Source organism: Aspergillus affinis (genome assembly GCF_023601865.1).
Source record: "Aspergillus affinis strain CMG 70 chromosome Unknown NODE_113_length_118157_cov_87_342048, whole genome shotgun sequence".
NCBI classification, from domain to species: Eukaryota; Fungi; Ascomycota; class Eurotiomycetes; order Eurotiales; family Aspergillaceae; genus Aspergillus; species Aspergillus affinis.
In genome coordinates this window covers 98,336-115,484 of record NW_026515894.1, presented here as the reverse complement: position 1 = coordinate 115,484, position 17,149 = coordinate 98,336, and the positions used below count along the sequence as shown (strand labels likewise).

General features: G+C 50.0%; 5 protein-coding genes across 5 annotated transcripts; 4 read left to right on the top strand and 1 right to left on the bottom strand.

Annotated features, from left to right (window-relative positions):
* Window positions 1-4,333: 4,333 nt before the first annotated feature.
* KD926_000707 (uncharacterized protein) lies at window positions 4,334-5,365 on the bottom strand (the record flags this gene model as incomplete). Its single annotated transcript, XM_053104517.1, has 1 exon — window positions 4,334-5,365. The coding sequence occupies one exon, from the start codon at window positions 5,363-5,365 to the stop codon at window positions 4,334-4,336; it is 1,032 nt and encodes a 343-aa protein (XP_052952251.1).
* Window positions 5,366-5,945: 580 nt separating this feature from the next.
* On the top strand, window positions 5,946-7,336 carry KD926_000706 (uncharacterized protein; the record flags this gene model as incomplete). Its single annotated transcript, XM_053104516.1, has 4 exons — window positions 5,946-6,014; window positions 6,130-6,800; window positions 6,857-6,889; window positions 6,952-7,336. The coding sequence occupies 4 exons, from the start codon at window positions 5,946-5,948 to the stop codon at window positions 7,334-7,336; spliced, it is 1,158 nt and encodes a 385-aa protein (XP_052952250.1).
* A 556-nt stretch (window positions 7,337-7,892) lies between these two features.
* KD926_000705 (gamma-glutamyltransferase) lies at window positions 7,893-9,996 on the top strand (the record flags this gene model as incomplete). The annotated part of the gene is made up of 7 exons (XM_053104515.1): window positions 7,893-8,135; window positions 8,200-8,233; window positions 8,289-8,448; window positions 8,504-9,083; window positions 9,142-9,302; window positions 9,355-9,488; window positions 9,548-9,996. The coding sequence occupies 7 exons, from the start codon at window positions 7,893-7,895 to the stop codon at window positions 9,994-9,996; spliced, it is 1,761 nt and encodes a 586-aa protein (XP_052952249.1).
* An 803-nt stretch (window positions 9,997-10,799) lies between these two features.
* KD926_000704 (putative pre-mRNA splicing factor) lies at window positions 10,800-13,462 on the top strand (the record flags this gene model as incomplete). Its single annotated transcript, XM_053104514.1, has 2 exons — window positions 10,800-12,243; window positions 12,303-13,462. 2 exons carry the CDS (start codon window positions 10,800-10,802, stop codon window positions 13,460-13,462), a joined length of 2,604 nt encoding a protein of 867 aa, XP_052952248.1.
* A 1,113-nt stretch (window positions 13,463-14,575) lies between these two features.
* Window positions 14,576-17,149, top strand: KD926_000703 (uncharacterized protein; the record flags this gene model as incomplete). Its single annotated transcript, XM_053104513.1, has 1 exon — window positions 14,576-17,149. The coding sequence occupies one exon, from the start codon at window positions 14,576-14,578 to the stop codon at window positions 17,147-17,149; it is 2,574 nt and encodes an 857-aa protein (XP_052952247.1).

The following is a 17,149-nucleotide window of genomic DNA, read 5'->3' as shown; positions in this document are numbered from 1 at the left end:
GATGATGTTTTCGAGGCCTCTCTTTCCTAAATAAGGAGACGGGGGTGGAATTACCCGAGCAGAGAGGAAAGGGTGAAATTGAATTCTTGATGAACAGAGAACGGAAGGAGGGGAGCAAGGGACGGAAGCTCGGGAGGGTCAATTTACTATATAAGTACGCTGCTTCACAACCCGGCCGAACGGTGCCGCTTGCCGCCTGCCGCCAGAACATTAAAGTCCACCTTTTCCTGGCAGGAAAAAAAAAGAAAGAAAAAAAAATTCGCCCATTTTCCCTGGCGCAGGACGCGCTCCTTCGCGGGTGGATCCGTTTTTGGTTTGGTGGTCGGATCAGATAACACTTTGGGGCAACGGATCAGATAACTTCAATTCTGGGCCAATCACGGCCCCCCCAACACTCGCAGCGGGATGGCCGGGCCACAAACGAGGCGGTCTGATTGGTTACAGACCCTGGCAGGGACCCACCGCTCCATCTGCAAGTGCCTTTTCCGTCGAAGTCAGCCAGGCCTGCGTCGCCAATCCGAGGCCTGGCACCATCTTTCATTTCCGGTCCTGTTTCGCTCCATGAGTGGTTTTGCGGTCAAGTCCGTTCGGTCATCCACGGGTCCCGGGCGACATCTTGATGACCCCGCGGTGAATACTTCGAATGGTGATGTGAATCTAGAATCATAAACTCATTTTGATTTTTTTCTAATGTGTCTACTACCAGGGAATGGGAAGGAGAAAAAAGACTAACTTTTTTTTTTCGCTCCTCTCTAGAGGTAAACTAAGTTAACTAACATGATCGAGTTACCTTGTACAGAGTGTAAAAAAACTCTTTGGTTTGTCTTGGAGTGATATCGGCTAGATTGATAGGCTCTGTTGTCACACAAATATTTCCGGTGGATATATTACCCACCCACACCACTTTAGCCCCCTCCACGAGAGGTTTGGCTGATGTCTACGCACCATGCACTTAGATCCCACGCGATGCCAAGGTGCGCTTACTGCTCAGAACGGGATTGACAATGCGATTGATCCTGAAGAGGAACATGAACTCAGAAATGCCGTCAGATCATCCTTATGGCAGAGTTTAAGGAATATTCTGAACTTAGATCCAACACAAGAAATGGCCCGAGCAAAGAAACAGGCAAGTACCACTCGAGATTGTCTTGGCCTGCTGTGGGCCGATACTCGGACTTCGCCCCCGGTTATTGACAACTGTGCTGTCTCTCGGACTGGTCACTGAATAATGGAATTATGTCACCGCAGCTAGGTTTTCTTGTCCCGATCAATACCGTTGTTGGCTGTTGCCCTTCTCTTATTCCTCCCAGGGTTCCTCGAGAATCGAGAATCTCAATCGGTCCGGAGGAATCATTACCTATTGGATGGAACGGTTTTTACGCACCGGACAGTGGGACATCTTTGTTGGGTAGCGTTTTTCCTTTTTTCCTTTTTTTCCCTCACTAGTCAGTGGTGATCAGCCTTGTCTCTCTCTTCTTCCATGTCTCCCCCTCCTCTCTTTAGTCGTTCTCTGCATCGATTCCTTTTGCTTGTCTTTCTGTGCCAAGCTGGTAGTTGGGAAGCACTAACGCTTAACTTCTAGCCGACAATCGCCGACGTGCGTCTGTCATGCCACCGAAATTGGAATACTCCGTACGATTCCTATTCCACTCCGTAGTCCGTACCCATCTCCACCCCAAACAGCGGCCGTCCCACCATCGGCTGCACCGTTGAGGCAACAAGAAAATCTCTTCCATTCTCTGACGTGTGAGTTTGGAAGACGTGATTCCTCCCAACATCTCGTTCCAATGGTTGATAAGACCCAAGCCTGATCAGCTCCATCAAATCAATCTAATCTAATCTGATGACCGCTCTTTGTTTCGACCGATCATCGGAATTTCCGTTTCCAGAATTCTGTCTCTGACTCGAAACACGCAGATTTTCCTTTTCATAGGCTGTCTACCGGGGCTGAAATGGATGGTTAGAGTTTTTCCTTGTTTGTTAGCGCTACCACCACCAGGCTTACAAGGATTGATGTGATCTCGAGCGTCCTTGTTGCTCGGCCTCATCTCCCTGCCAAGCCACCGATGGCTGTCGTCGTAAGGCTTTGGCGGCACTACAGATTTCTAGCCCTGTGAAAACTATTGCTTGATTCTTTTTAGAAGATGGCATGGTGATCATTCCACTACGGTGTAAGTGCGAAGGGGGGTATGAAGATGCATAGAATAATGGTCCAAAGTACGGTGTAGGCAGACATCGCCTGTTCTTGCCTCGCATCAAAATCGAGTCCGGTCCCGCACACAACCAAGGAATTCTGACACCGAGACAGATGTGTCGCCATATGGCACAAGACTAAAGGTGACTTTTTTGTGGACTATTGGGAACTATCAAAGGAGTCAAAAAAGAAGCATATCGCCACAACAGAGCAGCCTTTTCGGGGGCCACATTAAGTCTGAGTCGTGGAACCACCCGATGCGCCTAGCAAAAAACTTTTCTTGTTCTGTCTTTCTTTTATAGGAAATATCTCCACACGATATTTTCCCGGCTTGAAGACAGGGATTGATTACATAGATTACCTAAGATTAATTAATTTTCTTTTCGCAGGCAATCAGAAGGGGGAAAGTAAAAGGAAAAGGAAAGAAGCTGACATGGAGTACTTTACGGCAAATTTACTTCCTTCCTTTCATTTATTTTTTTATTTTTGTTTTCTGTCTTGGCCTTGGGTGTTGTGAATGAGATACAATTCATCACTTGCATTATGAGGCAGGTTTGATAGCCACTGGACGAAACCGGTCACATCAACCGCCGATCCCATCTAACCAGGTCGATCAACTGGATTATAATTAACAGGACTCGTTTGAAAGCTTGAAATCATGCTGATCTATGCCTTGAAATAATTGAAATTGCTGCATGCGGCATATGAGTGGGGGAGCTTAGATTAGATCGCATGCACGCCGGGGCTCTAAGGTTTCAAGAGCAGCGTAGCCCACTCCTTTGGTCTATGGAGATTGGAGAGCCTTTCTCAGTTTCGAACTCCGTGGTAACGGAGCACTACGGAGTATGTATACCGGGTCTAATGCCCTTTCAAGCGCTACGTGCATTTTCTGCTACAACTATGATGCTATCTGGATTCAGTCAGGCTTCAAGCCTGATAGTTGACATGATTGAAATCAATATCAGTTTTCTTATGCTCCGAAAGTGATACTAAGAGTTGTGTACTCCGTACCAATCTATTAATATCCCAAAGGACTCGTGAGTCTCGTAGGCCCATGTCTAGGTTACATGCCGATCTTCTCCGGTCGATAGACGAGCCGATGAGACCACGGAAGAGGCCAAAGAGTCACCTACCGTCCTACGAACGGAGCTCATCTCAGAATAGGGCAAGCGTGGGCTCATTAGCGTGCTGCAAGAGTCGCATGTAATTTATATCTTCCTTAGCGCATATATTTGCATTCTGCATACTCCGTACGCTTAGGGTGGAACAAGCTTATTTCTGCCTAGTACGTACTCCGTAGAGAGCTGGCCTTGCTGAGAATTACGCGGATGCTATTGGACCTTTTCGTTCTCGCATTTCAATTCAAGTCTCCATAACCAAAAATGTACTTTTTACATAGGTGCTCTATACGAGAGCAACTACTCTCCTAAACGGATGAGACTAAAGGGTGCTCGTTCGGGCAAGGAGTCGCGTGATGCCTTCCATGCTTACTTGACTTTGGTGTTTAGAAAAGAAATTATTTGGCCCCTCATTGACTACTTGGCTTGGCTGAGTAGTGAGTACACTCACTAGCTAGCAAAGAAGGCTGAGATCTCCAAGCCACTAAGAACTCTGGAATTACTCCTCGTCGGGATCTTGGATCTTTCTGGTACCTGGGCATGCCGCATCAACTCTCTGTCTTAAGGCCTGGCTCTAGCTTCCTAGGAAGCTATCAACTGCCTCTGCTGTGCTTGCGACACATTTCAATTAGACATTTAGTATGACCGATTGATTAGAAATCGTTCCAATGAACTCAGTTACGTAGTACTGCTGGGTTGCAGTACGACAGACCGATGGCTAGGGGTCGATGGGCGGTTCTTCCGAAGTAGTAGTTCAAGATACTAGTTGTACTGGTGCCGGTACAACATCGTGAACATCGTCGTCGATTTGTATGACTGTTGTTTTTGAGCGAGGTCTTATTGCTACCGCATCTGTGCAAGGAGTACCAGGTTCCAACAAATTGTAGTAAAGAATTGTATTATCTATCTACGGTGTATGTGTGTAGGTAAAAGTCCTCGGAGGAGGATCGACCAACCAGCAATTGCCCGGCTCAACCAAAGACAACACAACTACAACCTCGTTATCTCACCAACCACTGGGTCAACCACCACGAGGCCCAGTCGGGGGCCAATCGCATACCTGGAAATTCTGCAGATTCTGGAAAGCGGTATAATATTCGCTGCGCGGGTCATGATAGAGGCGTGGAAGTTGTCGCTGCTCTGCAGCGAAATAGAGATAAATTAACCCTTGAACATCCATTGTACTAGGAGCACGCTTGATCGGAATTCTGTAAGCTCGACCATTTTTCGCTTTGCGTAAAGTAAAACCACCACGATTCTGGTTAAGAGCCGTAGTGCTCGGGTAAAGCATAATTGAATCCCAATCCACATCGGAGTTTTCCGGCACATGAGGAGGAGGAGGACGAGCCAGATGGGCAAGCTCAAGAATTGGAAGGAAATGAGCAACATTGTTCCAACCGCGATATAGGGCCGTGTGTTGATTAACACATATCCCATCAGGACCGTAAATTTCGACAATATCTAAATGTTCGGTTGCCTGCTCAAATCCCTCGATACTCGGGCAGACTATCTCAAATACAGGAGAGGGAGGACGCCAGAAATAAGGATCTTGATGCTCATGATATAAGCCAAAGATATGTCCGATTTCATGAGCGATTTTCTCTGCAATAGTATTTCTTGCAACCCTTCCAGATGGAATTTCCGTTTCACTGTTGAAATAAGCAACAGACCCTGGAAGAAGATCACTAGGAGGACCAGTATATTTGCCAACAGTTGTTGCAAATTCGAGAGGTCCATCGGCCTTGTGAATAACTAGCGAATTGCGGCGGTCTCTCATACAGTCCTCGTAGGAGACCTCATAGAATCTAAACCGCGGTTCAGGCAGCCCAGCCGTATACCACAAGTTCATAGCGTGGTGTAAATCACGAATAAATTCAAGTCGCGTAGCATCATTTTCCCAGCAGAATGGAACAACACCACCAGGCCAGGTTGTGGTGAAATCCAAGCTGAGATCAAGTGGAATGGCTCGCTTAATCTTAGTCGAAGATTCCCAGAGAGGATGACCGGCGTCTACCAGGACGAAAAACAGCAGGATCAGACCGAAAATAAGCATCTTGACTTAGAACCGTGACGTGTATAAGAGAAGCAGAGGAGTAACTAGAGAAATTGAAAGTTAGAGAGAGAGGTAGAGAGGGAATGAAAGAGAATGCATATTTAAGTGAATGCATATTTAAGTGAATGCACATTTAAGTGCAGGAAAACTGGACATCTCCGTTAGTCGAGGGTGCGAATAATGGGATGCTGGAACAATCCGAAATAAGTTCCAAGGGAGGAAGGACCGCTGACTACTCCGTAGGTCACATGTGCACTAACTATAATGAGGCCCCGTTAGGTACCTACGCCCGGCGGGACGGCCACTTCCTCCCGGCTACGTGTCATTGCAGGCTTGCAGCGGTGCTACGACCCGTCGTTACTACTCTACTCCGGAGTATGTTGTCCTAGTCCTACGGTGTACGGTCCTAGTCTACCTATCCACTCTAACTTTACTACCCGCTATCAAGTATCATTTGGGCCTCTCTGTGTGGTTACTGTTTGACATCTTCCAATCATATTGGCCCAGCTTGCTTTTTCCCTTGCTCAACTACAATTTCACTCCTTCACCCCTACGTCATTCTTTGATATTTGATATCTAAATGCCTTCGCGTCGCAGTCATACAAAGTCCCGCAAGGGCTGTCTTCATTGTAAACGAAGACATGTCAAGGTCCGTTGATCTCCGCATCCCACGTGTGGTGTTGATCATACTGCTTGTCTGCATTACCACGTGTAGACCTGTCATTCTTGGACTCTTTCTTCGTTGTGTTACTGACGCCGTGCAGTGCGATGAGGGAACTCCGAAATGTAGTCTGTGCAGGAAGCGCAAACTCGAATGCATATATCCGCCCCCGAGTGCTGATGCCGATGGTCAATATCCATCTACTCCCCAAGATGGGGTGGAGACCATGTCAAACCCCACCGAACTGCCATTGCCGATGCGAATGGTTGAGATGCGACTGTTCCATCACTACCTGACAGAGTCTTATATCACCATGTGTCAAGGGAACTTGGATGCTAACCATTTTCAATCCATCGTTCCGCGCATGGCCATGTCGCATCCGTACCTCATGGATAGTCTTCTAGCATTCTCGTCTCTGCACCTGGCTTCGCTTGAGGTGGACGAGAAACGTCAATGGTTGGAAACGGCCCTCATGTACCAAAATCGAGCGTGCTCGGCCTTGGGCCAGGTTTTGGCGGGTTTCTCGTTGGAGAACTGCGGCCCGGCCTTCATCAGCTCCATCTTCATTATGCTATGCGCAACGGCATACCCTTGTATCTCTCAAGATAGCCATACGATTGATCCTCTCGCTCATATTGTGGAAACCCGTCAGTTGATTGCCGGTTGCTCCTTTCTGTTCCAGCAGCTTGGTCAAGCGGAGAATCTGGGCGAGATGAAAGGATGGTTACAGTATACCGACCCCGATAAGCCTGGGGCAGCCAACGAGCAAGAACAGTAATGCTTTCCCGACTTCCCCTCGTGGCCAGAGAATTAATGGGGTTTCTTTCTAGGAAGCCGGACTCGGAACTTGTGCGACTGCGCGGGTATGTGTTTAATTCTTATCAATGCGTGAGATAGTAGAGCGAGGACACTAATATGATAACAGCGAGCTTTTGGGCTCTCTAGATCGATTCCGAGGGAACATTGACCGCACAGAAGAGCCCCATAAGGCTGCGTACCTGCATACCTGGGAATTCCTGCAGGCGGCGGTCAAGCAGTGGCCTTTCGGTGGTCCCAATGGGGGTATATTGGCGTTCCCGATCAATATCGGTGAGCCATACATCGAACTGCTGAAGAACGAAGAATGGTTGGCTCGCATCTTGTTTCTGCACCACGGAGTCAGTATGCACCTCATCTCCGACAAGTGGTTTGTCAGAGACTGGGGGCGACGCCTTGTAGCTGCGATCCTACAATCTCTGGAAGAAGCTCCGGCCGAGTGGATCGACACTCTCGCATGGTCCCGGCAGGCTGTGGGCCTTGACTCGAAGTAACCTAATCTATGTGTATCAGGCAAGGTCGTGGGGTAAAAGCAACCCATTATCTTGGTCTATCTATCCTCTGATAAGCCCCATGGCGGCCCGATGAAGGGGCCTGAGGCATCTCGGAGACGTCATCCAATCGCCGGCTTGGCCGCTTCTGGCCGGCCGATCGCCCCGAGCTTATCATGGCCATGTGACCCTTATCTCTCCGGGCTGACCTGGTCGTCGATTGTTCGTCGTTACGTTTATCATTCTGTTTTCCCTTAATCACTGTGCTTGAAGCGGTGATGTGGCTCCTCGAGACCGTCTCATCTCGATCAGCTTGCGTGTGTCATGAAACCGGCCAGGTCCGAACGCCATATGCAAGCTTCCCCGGCTATTGCTTGCCAAGACGTGGAGAAGCAGGTAAATGATAAGCATTCCATACCACTTTTGTCTTGTCACGCCATTTTGGGACGGTATTGCTCTTCCCTAGTGCATGGTGCCTGATCCTATTTTCTCCTAGAAATCTCCCGATCGCCCGGTCGGATCGATAACTCAATCTTCCTCGATCACGCACAAGCACACTATGTGGTTTCATGGCTTCAGGAATGCGGTTGTCACCGCTCTACTACTTGTGTTATTGATAGTAGTACACTCACCCAGGGCTCTTGGTTCTCCGCTTGAGCTTGCGTCGCGTCGCGACCGGCAGCCTGGTCATGGCTTTCATGACCTTGAGGAGGGCAAGCGGGGTGCAGTGGCTAGCGAGAGCGCCATCTGCAGTCGGCAAGGGACAAGAATGTTAGAACTGGGTGGAAACGCAGCCGATGCTGTAAGTCACTAGTAATTTTGGTTCTCTTCACCACGATTACACGACACTAATCATTGCCGGACAGATGGTTGCGACCGTCTTTTGTGTTGGCGTTATTGGTAGGTCCTTCGAGTCCAGGAATCAATGAAAATTGCGGTACTGACAGCAACCAAGGCATGTATCATAGTGGGATCGCAGGAGGTGGCTTCCTGCTAGTGAAATCCCCAAATGGTACGTACGAGTTTGTCGATTTTCGTGAAACAGCGCCAGCCGCAGCTTTTGAGGACATGTTCAACAATACTTCGGACGCCTCAACTAAAGGTGGTCTAGCTAGGTTCGTTTTGATGGCCCCTTCCGTGAAAATTGGATCAAGCTGATTTATGTGCAAGCGGCGTGCCAGGTGAATTGCGAGGCCTGGAGTATCTCCATAACAAATACGGCGTTCTTCCCTGGTCAACCGTTATGCGACCGGCTATAAAAATCGCCCGCAACGGCTTTCCCGTGACCGAAGACTTGGTTCGCTACATGGACTCGGCTGTTGGTGATGGAGAAGACTTTTTGTCGAAGGATCCGACCTGGGCCATTGACTTTGCCCCCAACGGGACAAGGCTTGGTCTTGGAGACATCATCACTCGTCAACGCTACGCAAACACACTCGAAACTATTGCCAATGAAGGTGCAGATGCCTTCTATTCCGGTCCAATTGCAGAGAAAATGATCCAGGCGGTGCAAGCCACGAATGGCACAATGACACTGGACGACCTTCGCAATTACACTGTTCTTCTCCGAGACGTGGAACATATTGACTATCGAGGATACAAGATCGCAAGCACGACTGCTCCATCCAGCGGCATCGTCGCTTTGAATATATTGAAAGTGCTAGGCACCTACGACCAGTTCTTCACTGTAAATAATGTGAATCTGAGCACTCATCGCTTGGACGAGGCAATGCGTTTTGGATACGGCCTGGTATGTCGATTCGCTATTTGGGATTGGGTTCAACTTTCGGTTACTAACCTCTTGTTAGAGAACAAACCTAGGCGATCCCCTTTTCCTCGATGGCCTTGATGAATACCAGAAAGATATGCTGAAACAGTCAACGATTGATGAGATACGCCACAAGTTATCCGATCTGCGCACACAGAATGTGTCGGTCTACGATCCTGAGGGATATGAGAGTCTTGAAACGTATGTTCCACTTTCAAGATTGGTTGAGGTTATATTCTAACTATAAACCTAGACCGGGAACTTCACACATCGCTGCTGCAGATCATTCTGGATTAGCCATCTCCACGATCACCACCATCAATCTACTTTTTGGTAGCAGAGTCATGGTACCGGAAACCGGTGTCATCATGAACAATGAAATGGATGGTATGCTATTGGCGTTCGATCATGTTTTGCGAATACTTCAGCTAATGTTCATCTCGTAGACTTCTCGGTTCCTGGCTCATCCAATTCTTTTGGCTACATTCCGTCGGAAGCGAACTACATTCGACCTGGCAAACGCCCTCTATCATCCATTACTCCCGCGATTGTCACCCGCCCCAATGGAACAGTGTTCTTCATCGCTGGGTCCGCGGGTGGTAGTCGAATCATCACGGCGACTGTGCAAAACATCATTCATGCCGTGGACGAGGGTTTGTCTGCCGCAGAGGCTTTGGCTAGACCACGTCTGCACGACCAGCTCGTTCCGAACCAGAGCAGCTTTGAGTATGCCTATGACAATGCAACTGTTGCTTTCATGAAAGCCAGAGGCCATAACGTTACCTGGGTCGCGCCGGGTGGCAGCACTGCGCAGGCCATTCGAGTATTGCCGAATGGAACATTTGATGCGGCTGGAGAACCGAGACAACTGAACTCAGGGGGGTTCTCGGTCTAATGTTTGTCGCTATAGTTGACCTGGTCGACATTTCGTAAATGATCTAGAAGGAGTTGGTGTAGATATATTTTGGCTGTGATCTAGTGCCGCGAGAGATTTATATAGAGAAGACTAAGACTACATTAAGATATTGACCATCAGCTAGCTGGAGTCGCTTTTCTTCTAACACAATCCTTAGTTTTGCTAAATTTCAGTAGAGTATTCTTTCACTATTGCCTTTACTGCGATGGGATTGTGCGACCGATCGAGCATTTCTTGATGCGAGGCAAAGCGGTCTGTGCGCGGATCGCAGCTTCTCCGCGTTTTGGAGTTTCCGTCCCTGATAGCTTTCGCAACTCACGGGCGGTAGACAAACTGATCTTTCCTTTTTGCCTTATTCACTACATCTGCATGAAGTTTTGGACTTGACCACTCTCTGGGCCTGACAGAGTCTTTTGGCTATCATTTACTGGAGAATTAATAGTCGGATTACCACGATTCACTCGAAGGGTCCTGACATTTGAAATTATGGGCGAGCTCTAGTCACCAGCTGATGGTGAAACACAACGTCTTGGGTTAAGGCCTTGATCTCCAGTCACTCGTGAGTGAATTTAATATTCATCATCTCAACAACCTTGCTCACTGACACCTTTTCTGCCGTTAGGTCTTTGACAATCCTGCGTTCCTCACTATCACAACCCTCAACTATGCGCGACCGCACCTCCCACGCCGACGGTTGATATTATCGCCCAGAAGACGATATACGCTGCTTGGTTAAAACTCTCTCTTGGAAAACTCTTTTGATTAAACAAGACGGTTATGAAATGAATGACGTCAAGATGCATCCACCCAGTGTCTCCATTGTGATTCCTCCTCCCGCAATCGACCTGGATTCCTACGACCTCCTCGAGCATACTTGTGAGGAGATTCTGTCGGACGAAGCTAGCTTCGATAGCAGCTTTGATGATTACCCCTGGAAGAGAATGATGGATGGCAGCTGCGATCCAGTCAATGCGACTGTTGACAAGAAAAATCTCAAGAACGACTCAGGCCATGCAGAATCCCCCTACTTTGCGCCGCAGAATCCTTCAAAGAAACGCACGGTCTCGACAAGACAGATCATGAGGATCGACAGTGAGAGCGACGATAAAGAGACTGGGGACGAAGAAGAGACTGGGGACGAAGAAGAAGCGAATGTCTCGAATACCCCAGGCTCTGTTCCCAGCGGGCGCGTCATCTTCAATTCCGAACAAGAAGAAATCGAAGCCTTGGAGAACAATCGTGACTTGGATGAGATGGAAGAAAATGCCTTTGGTCAGGTCGATGAAGAGGTTCAAGGGTTGCTGATTTGTTCCATCTCTGAACACCCCTTCTTCAAAAGTGATGCGTATCCCGTAAACCGGTCGGAGCGACGCGAATTTGTCAATCATATACGCCAAGCTGCAACAGGTGCCGGGCTCGATGAAGGCATCATGAAGAACATCATCGCTTACGTCAAAAAACTGTATCTAACTGCCAGTGGATGGGGCCATGTATGTGAGAGTGGCTCAGAATATGGCGACGAATTCGATGATGAGCCGGCAAAAATCACGAAATCGGCAAAGGAAACAAAGAAAGACCGCAAAAGGAAGCGAAATGACTCAGGAAAATCGACAGATCAGCCTTCAAAGAAGACAACAAGCTCTGCGAATGCAACTAATTGCCAGGGACTGAAATCTACAGATACGAAAGTCCACTCGGAGAAAACAGCGAAACCTGTTTTGGGTCCGGATTCTTCAATGGCATCTGATCCCCTCAGTAAGACCAAGGAGACAGTCCATCTGGACTCGAGCGATAGTGATGAATCAGCATTGTCTACGCCTACAAAGCGACACAACAACCCAGTTGACGGGGATGGAGGCAAACGCTCTCGCCGGCCCCTGTCGACACTGCACAAGAACCCGACCGTTCCTTCCGATAGCGAAAAGAAGGCGCGGTTATCTGAAGCGGGTGCCACGCAGAGGCTTACGAATGAAGAGCTACCATCTCAAAATCTAGACTCACCTCGTCTAGATGACCCGGCTGTCTCGAAGGAGTCATCCAAGAAGAAAGCAAAGCCTCGCAATAAAAGAAAACCACAAAAACCACAAAAGTCACAAAAGTCACGAAAGACTCCCAAAAACTCCAACACTGATAAGCTGCAAGAGCCGCGGATGAAAGCTCAGAAGACCAGTCAACCCACCAGGACAGTTGTGCCCAAACAATCCAAATCTGTTGCTACGGCGCAAAGTAACTTGGATTTTTAGATACCAATGATTCGTGTGATTTGACTACCCGCGATGAGGTAGAGTCAAAATATTTCAAGTGCATGCCGAAGGAAGGCAAAAATAAGCAAAAACCCATGTATATTGTTACAAAAGATGGAATTTCCGACAAGCCCGAACAAGCACTCCCGGATGCCACTCGGAAGATTTTGGAAGAGCTACAGTTACCGCTTGACTTTCTCTCATCTGACTCTACATTGAGCGACGTGCCTAGCAGCAGTGATGACTCGACTGGAGATAGCAACAGCTTGTTGCAAGCTACGGGCCTGTCACCGATGAAGCCGCCTGTGCACTGCGTTGTTGAGGCACTTACTACTGAAACAAAAATCAATGCTGTTGGCAAACCGCCTCGTCTCAAACTCCCCAAAGTGTCACCGTATTTCTTCAGTCCTCTCTTTGAACCGGAGTCATGCCTTCCGTTCCCACCAATCAAATTACCCTCATTTGGACTGATCCAAGAGCAGCTTGCACATGATCCGTTCAAACTGCTTGTCGCGACGATTTTTCTTAATCGAACTCGAGGTGGCGTCGCTCTTCCGGTTCTCTTTAAAGTATTTGACTATTATCCCACTGTTGAAGCTATGGCTGCGGCCGACTTGACGGAGCTGGTCTCTATGATCCGCTGTCTAGGTTTCCAAAACCAGCGGGCCAAGAAATGTATCGGACTCGCCCAGACATGGCTTGCATGCCCGCCTACAAAGGAAAAACGGTACCGGAAGCTTCACTATCCCTGCAGAATGGATGGCCGAGACATTGCTGAAAACGAATGCATTGAAGATGACGATCCACGTGTGGCTTGGGAAATTGCACATCTACCTGGAGTGGGCGCGTACTCCCTTGATAGTTGGCGCATCTTTTGTCGTGACGAGCTGCGAGGAGTAGCCAAAGATTGGAAAGGCAGTGACGCCATGGAACCAGGTTTCGTTCCGGAGTGGAAATCAGTTCTTCCGCAGGATAAAGAATTGAGGGCATATTTGACATGGATGTGGCTCAAAGAGGGCTGGGTATGGGACCGGGAAACGGGGGAACGGACGCGAGGGAGCGAGAAGCTGATGCAAGCAGCGCGTCGAGGAGGCGTGGCTCATGAAGAAAATGGCAACTGGGTTCTCGAGACCTCGCCGGTTAAAAAAGTTGCCAATGGGTTGACGGACACTACCGACGTCACTTGGGAGCAAGGGGTTTGATGGTGCTCTCCGTAGGATAACGATCTTTGTTAGACGCAAGTGGCAGAAGCCGTGTAATTGACATCATGTTTCTGCGGATAGGTTCTAGAACAATGGCCTTGTGCTTTCGTGGTAGAACTACTTTAACTTCTCTTTTTTTTCTTTCTCTCTCCTGAGTCTAATCACAGTAAGAGAGTGGGAGATCGCCTCAGGCACGAACTGACTCACTGGACGCACTGCCTCAGGCACCCAGGTCACACCTCCCCCGCGGCTCCGAAACACAACTTTCTTTTGCCTCGACGAGGTCAAACAGAGTTCTATCATCATTCATCTTCCCTGTTCCATAACCACATCTCCATCTCGACAATGACCAGGATGTTCAAGTAAGTGAAGACAGAGCTCTTCGTTGGGCTTCCATGCAGCGACCACCACGTCACTCGGGTTTGCTGCCACTAGACTAACACCAGCTGCTGCTAGGCATTTTCTGCGGGGAATCCAATGATTCAGCCTCTCTTGTCCCTCACCGCAAAAATCTCCCCTCGATTAAGCATCCTTCCATCGATTTTCTCATGCACAGTAGTACCTGACTTTTTGTCCCTCCTCTCTCTCGATCTTCCCGCCTTCCCCGTGCGAACGTTTCGATCTGTGATTTGATTCCTTGTTCCCTTGTAAATAATCGCTCGATTATTTTTCGGTTGTTTCACTCTGGTGTTCCCTACGTGCGACGGGATGTCGCATGTCGTTCAGCACTTTTGGTGGATTGACACAAGCGCCTTGTCCGACTCTCGACCAGTGAGAGCGACAGTATTCGACGCTCGCTAAGCGCCAGACGAGAAGGCAACCGACTGATCACTGCTCAACTGACTTGATCGGGGCTCGGATCATTTGAAGGATTCACTTCTGCCGCTCTGTTTTTACGAAGTGTCGGCGTCGCTGCCTTTTTCTTCTGGAACTGAATTGAATTGTATTCGTTCTTCTCTCTCTATTTTCTTTTACGAGGTAACTAGCCGGACACTGCAAACGACGCGGGGACTGAGGGAAAGAAGGGGCTTCACATAAGGGACGACAGGACTTCTGTCGTCTTCCCGACTTTCCATCGTCCGCGCCATTCAAAGCCCACATTTTCCATACGTCATGTTTTTACCTGTCAGACCTAATGACCGAGATCGCGACAGGGACCGCGAAAGAAAGCCATCCTCTTCGTCTATTTCTTCCAAAAGCAAACACCGTCAACAACGCCCGTCCCACGGTCGGTCCAGCCGCCTCTCAACCAAGGAACACGACCCTGACGCCCCGACGGCCCGCTCCTCGACCCCTTCTACCTCCGTTCCCAGCTCCCGCAAGAAACGACGGTCCTCCATGCCGGGCGTCGATAGCGCCAGCCGCCCCGAAACGGCTTCCTTCCTCGAGTCGAGGACTAGCCTGCCGTACCCGACCTTTTCCAAGGCTCACAGTAAGGAGGCTGTTGCGAACCCGGGCATCCCTACCCCCGACCCCACCGATTTGACCGAGGAGAACAAGGATAAGGCGGAAGGCAACCATCATCGTCGGTCGGACGACCAGAATGCCCCGCCAAGCCCGCCGTTGACGAGTTTAGACCAGCACTCACGCAAAGACAGCACGGTCGGCGATAAAGACGAAAAGGGATCCGGGGAAAAACCTAGGGAGAAGACCAAGATTCGAATTCGAGCCGAGTCGACGAAGTCGTCATCAAGTCTGCGCGCGAAGAAGGATGAGAGTTCCAAGTCAAATAAGACCGTGCGTCCGGAGACGAAGCGCTCGAGTCACGACAAGGACACGCTTTACCGGACCTCTAGCCGGAACTCGTCCAAATCGAAAATAGTTGAGGAGGTCACGCCGCCAAAACGGCCCAGCAGTCGTACGACACTTTCTCCTTCCCGATCCCCAGCAACGGTGCGTGATGTTGGCTTGGAATCGGCGAATGGCTCCGATGCCACCATTGCGGCGCATAGGAAGTCAACGAGTTCTCGGAAATCCAAGAGCCCCGAGAAACCGCCGTCTCGGACCCAGACTCGATCGTCGGCGTCTCACCGTCAGAGCAGCAGTCGAATCCCTGCCGACGCTGCATTCGAATATGGACGACCTCCCACAACTAACTCGGCCTTTGGGGCGCCTCCCCCACCCCCGCCCCCGCCAGAAATGCCGGTCACGATCCCTCGGGTGGACTATCTGCTCCAAAACGGTGGTTTGGACCACCGGGTGCCCAAGGCGTTACTACTAGGGGCCGACCACGCGGAAGGGTCTTCTCAGCAGCCTTTCCAACCCCAAGTTGCAGCAATGAAGATTTTTGACCCCTTCAACCGACTGCTTGAGGACTACCACAAGGTCATGATGAAAAATGGCTCGCTCGCCGTTGCCTCAGGATATCGGTCAGTGGCGCGTCGTCTATTGGACCGGTTAGAGGCCGTCTTTGCTCGAGATATTTCGTCCGAGTCATGCCACTGCTTGATGTGTGACCATGAGGATCTGGAGGAGCGCCAACCCGGAGTGAGTTGGGGTGAAGTTCTCGAGCTTGTTTCCGGTCGCCGAGAATTACCTAGCTGGCCACCTTTCGCGCTGTCGGCGCCGGCCGGTAACGCAGAGTTGTCCGGCGATGAACATATTCCCATGCAGAAGATGGATATTGATGTGCCTGAAGAGTATCGTGACCACTACATGCGCCAGTCCCGCAAGACGAAGACTGCGGTGGATAAATGGCTGAACGAACAAGACGGACAGGGCACAAGTGCTCCCGAGGAGGTCGACGACGAGACTCTCACCTTTGCCATGTTGACGCACATCGGATCCGAAGACCGTGCCCTCTTTTGTGCGTTACTGGGAATCAATTCGGCCTCGCCCACTCCTCAACCCGATGGCCAATCTCGTCCACGTCCTCCTGCACTCCGGTCATCGTCACTAGCTATCCAACGACTGTATCGACTGCCGTCGCTTCCTCGCGACCCTGAAACAGCAATTTATATGCTGAATAACCCAGAAATGCATCATGTGTTGGCGACGCTTGCAGGTATCAGTGACGATGAGTGGGACATTTTGATTTCGGGTCGTTTTGATGGTTTCCTACGGAGTGGTGCGGAAGACGCTCTCTTTGCCGCGCAAAACGGGACTTCCTCTCGCTGGAACAGCACTAGTCGGTCCAACACCCCTTTCACCACAGGTGGCATTTCTCGAGGCCCAACACCTAGTGTCATGGATGGCGGCCTCCGGCCGGCCAGTCAACCCTATGGCCGCAACTCGCCTGCCGCTTTCGGAGGACCCATCGCCTTGGACGAAGAGATGGAGATTGCAGCATTGGCCGAAATAGAACGGGATATCTATCTCGGAATGGAAGCGCTCGAAGACGCTTTCGAAGCACTGCACCTCAAGGCCGAGGTGGTCCGTCGAGGCCTCCGGGAACGCGGAGCCGGCCTGTCCGTTGCCAACCAGAACCGACGCGGCTCATTAGTCGAAGCCCGCATGGGAACGCCTTCATCGGCTCTAGGCAACGGATGGGAAAGCGGTGATGACGATTTCCTGGACGACGACCGATCCCTGGCGCCTGATGATTCAGCCAGCAATATCAGCTCGAATCGTCGACGTCGACCAAAGCGACGGACTGAGCGACGAACGCCTGCTCCCGTTGAAGAGGAGGATGAAGACGCCGAGGAGTTGCACGATAGTCGACGAGATCGTGGTTCTCGACGGAAGTAA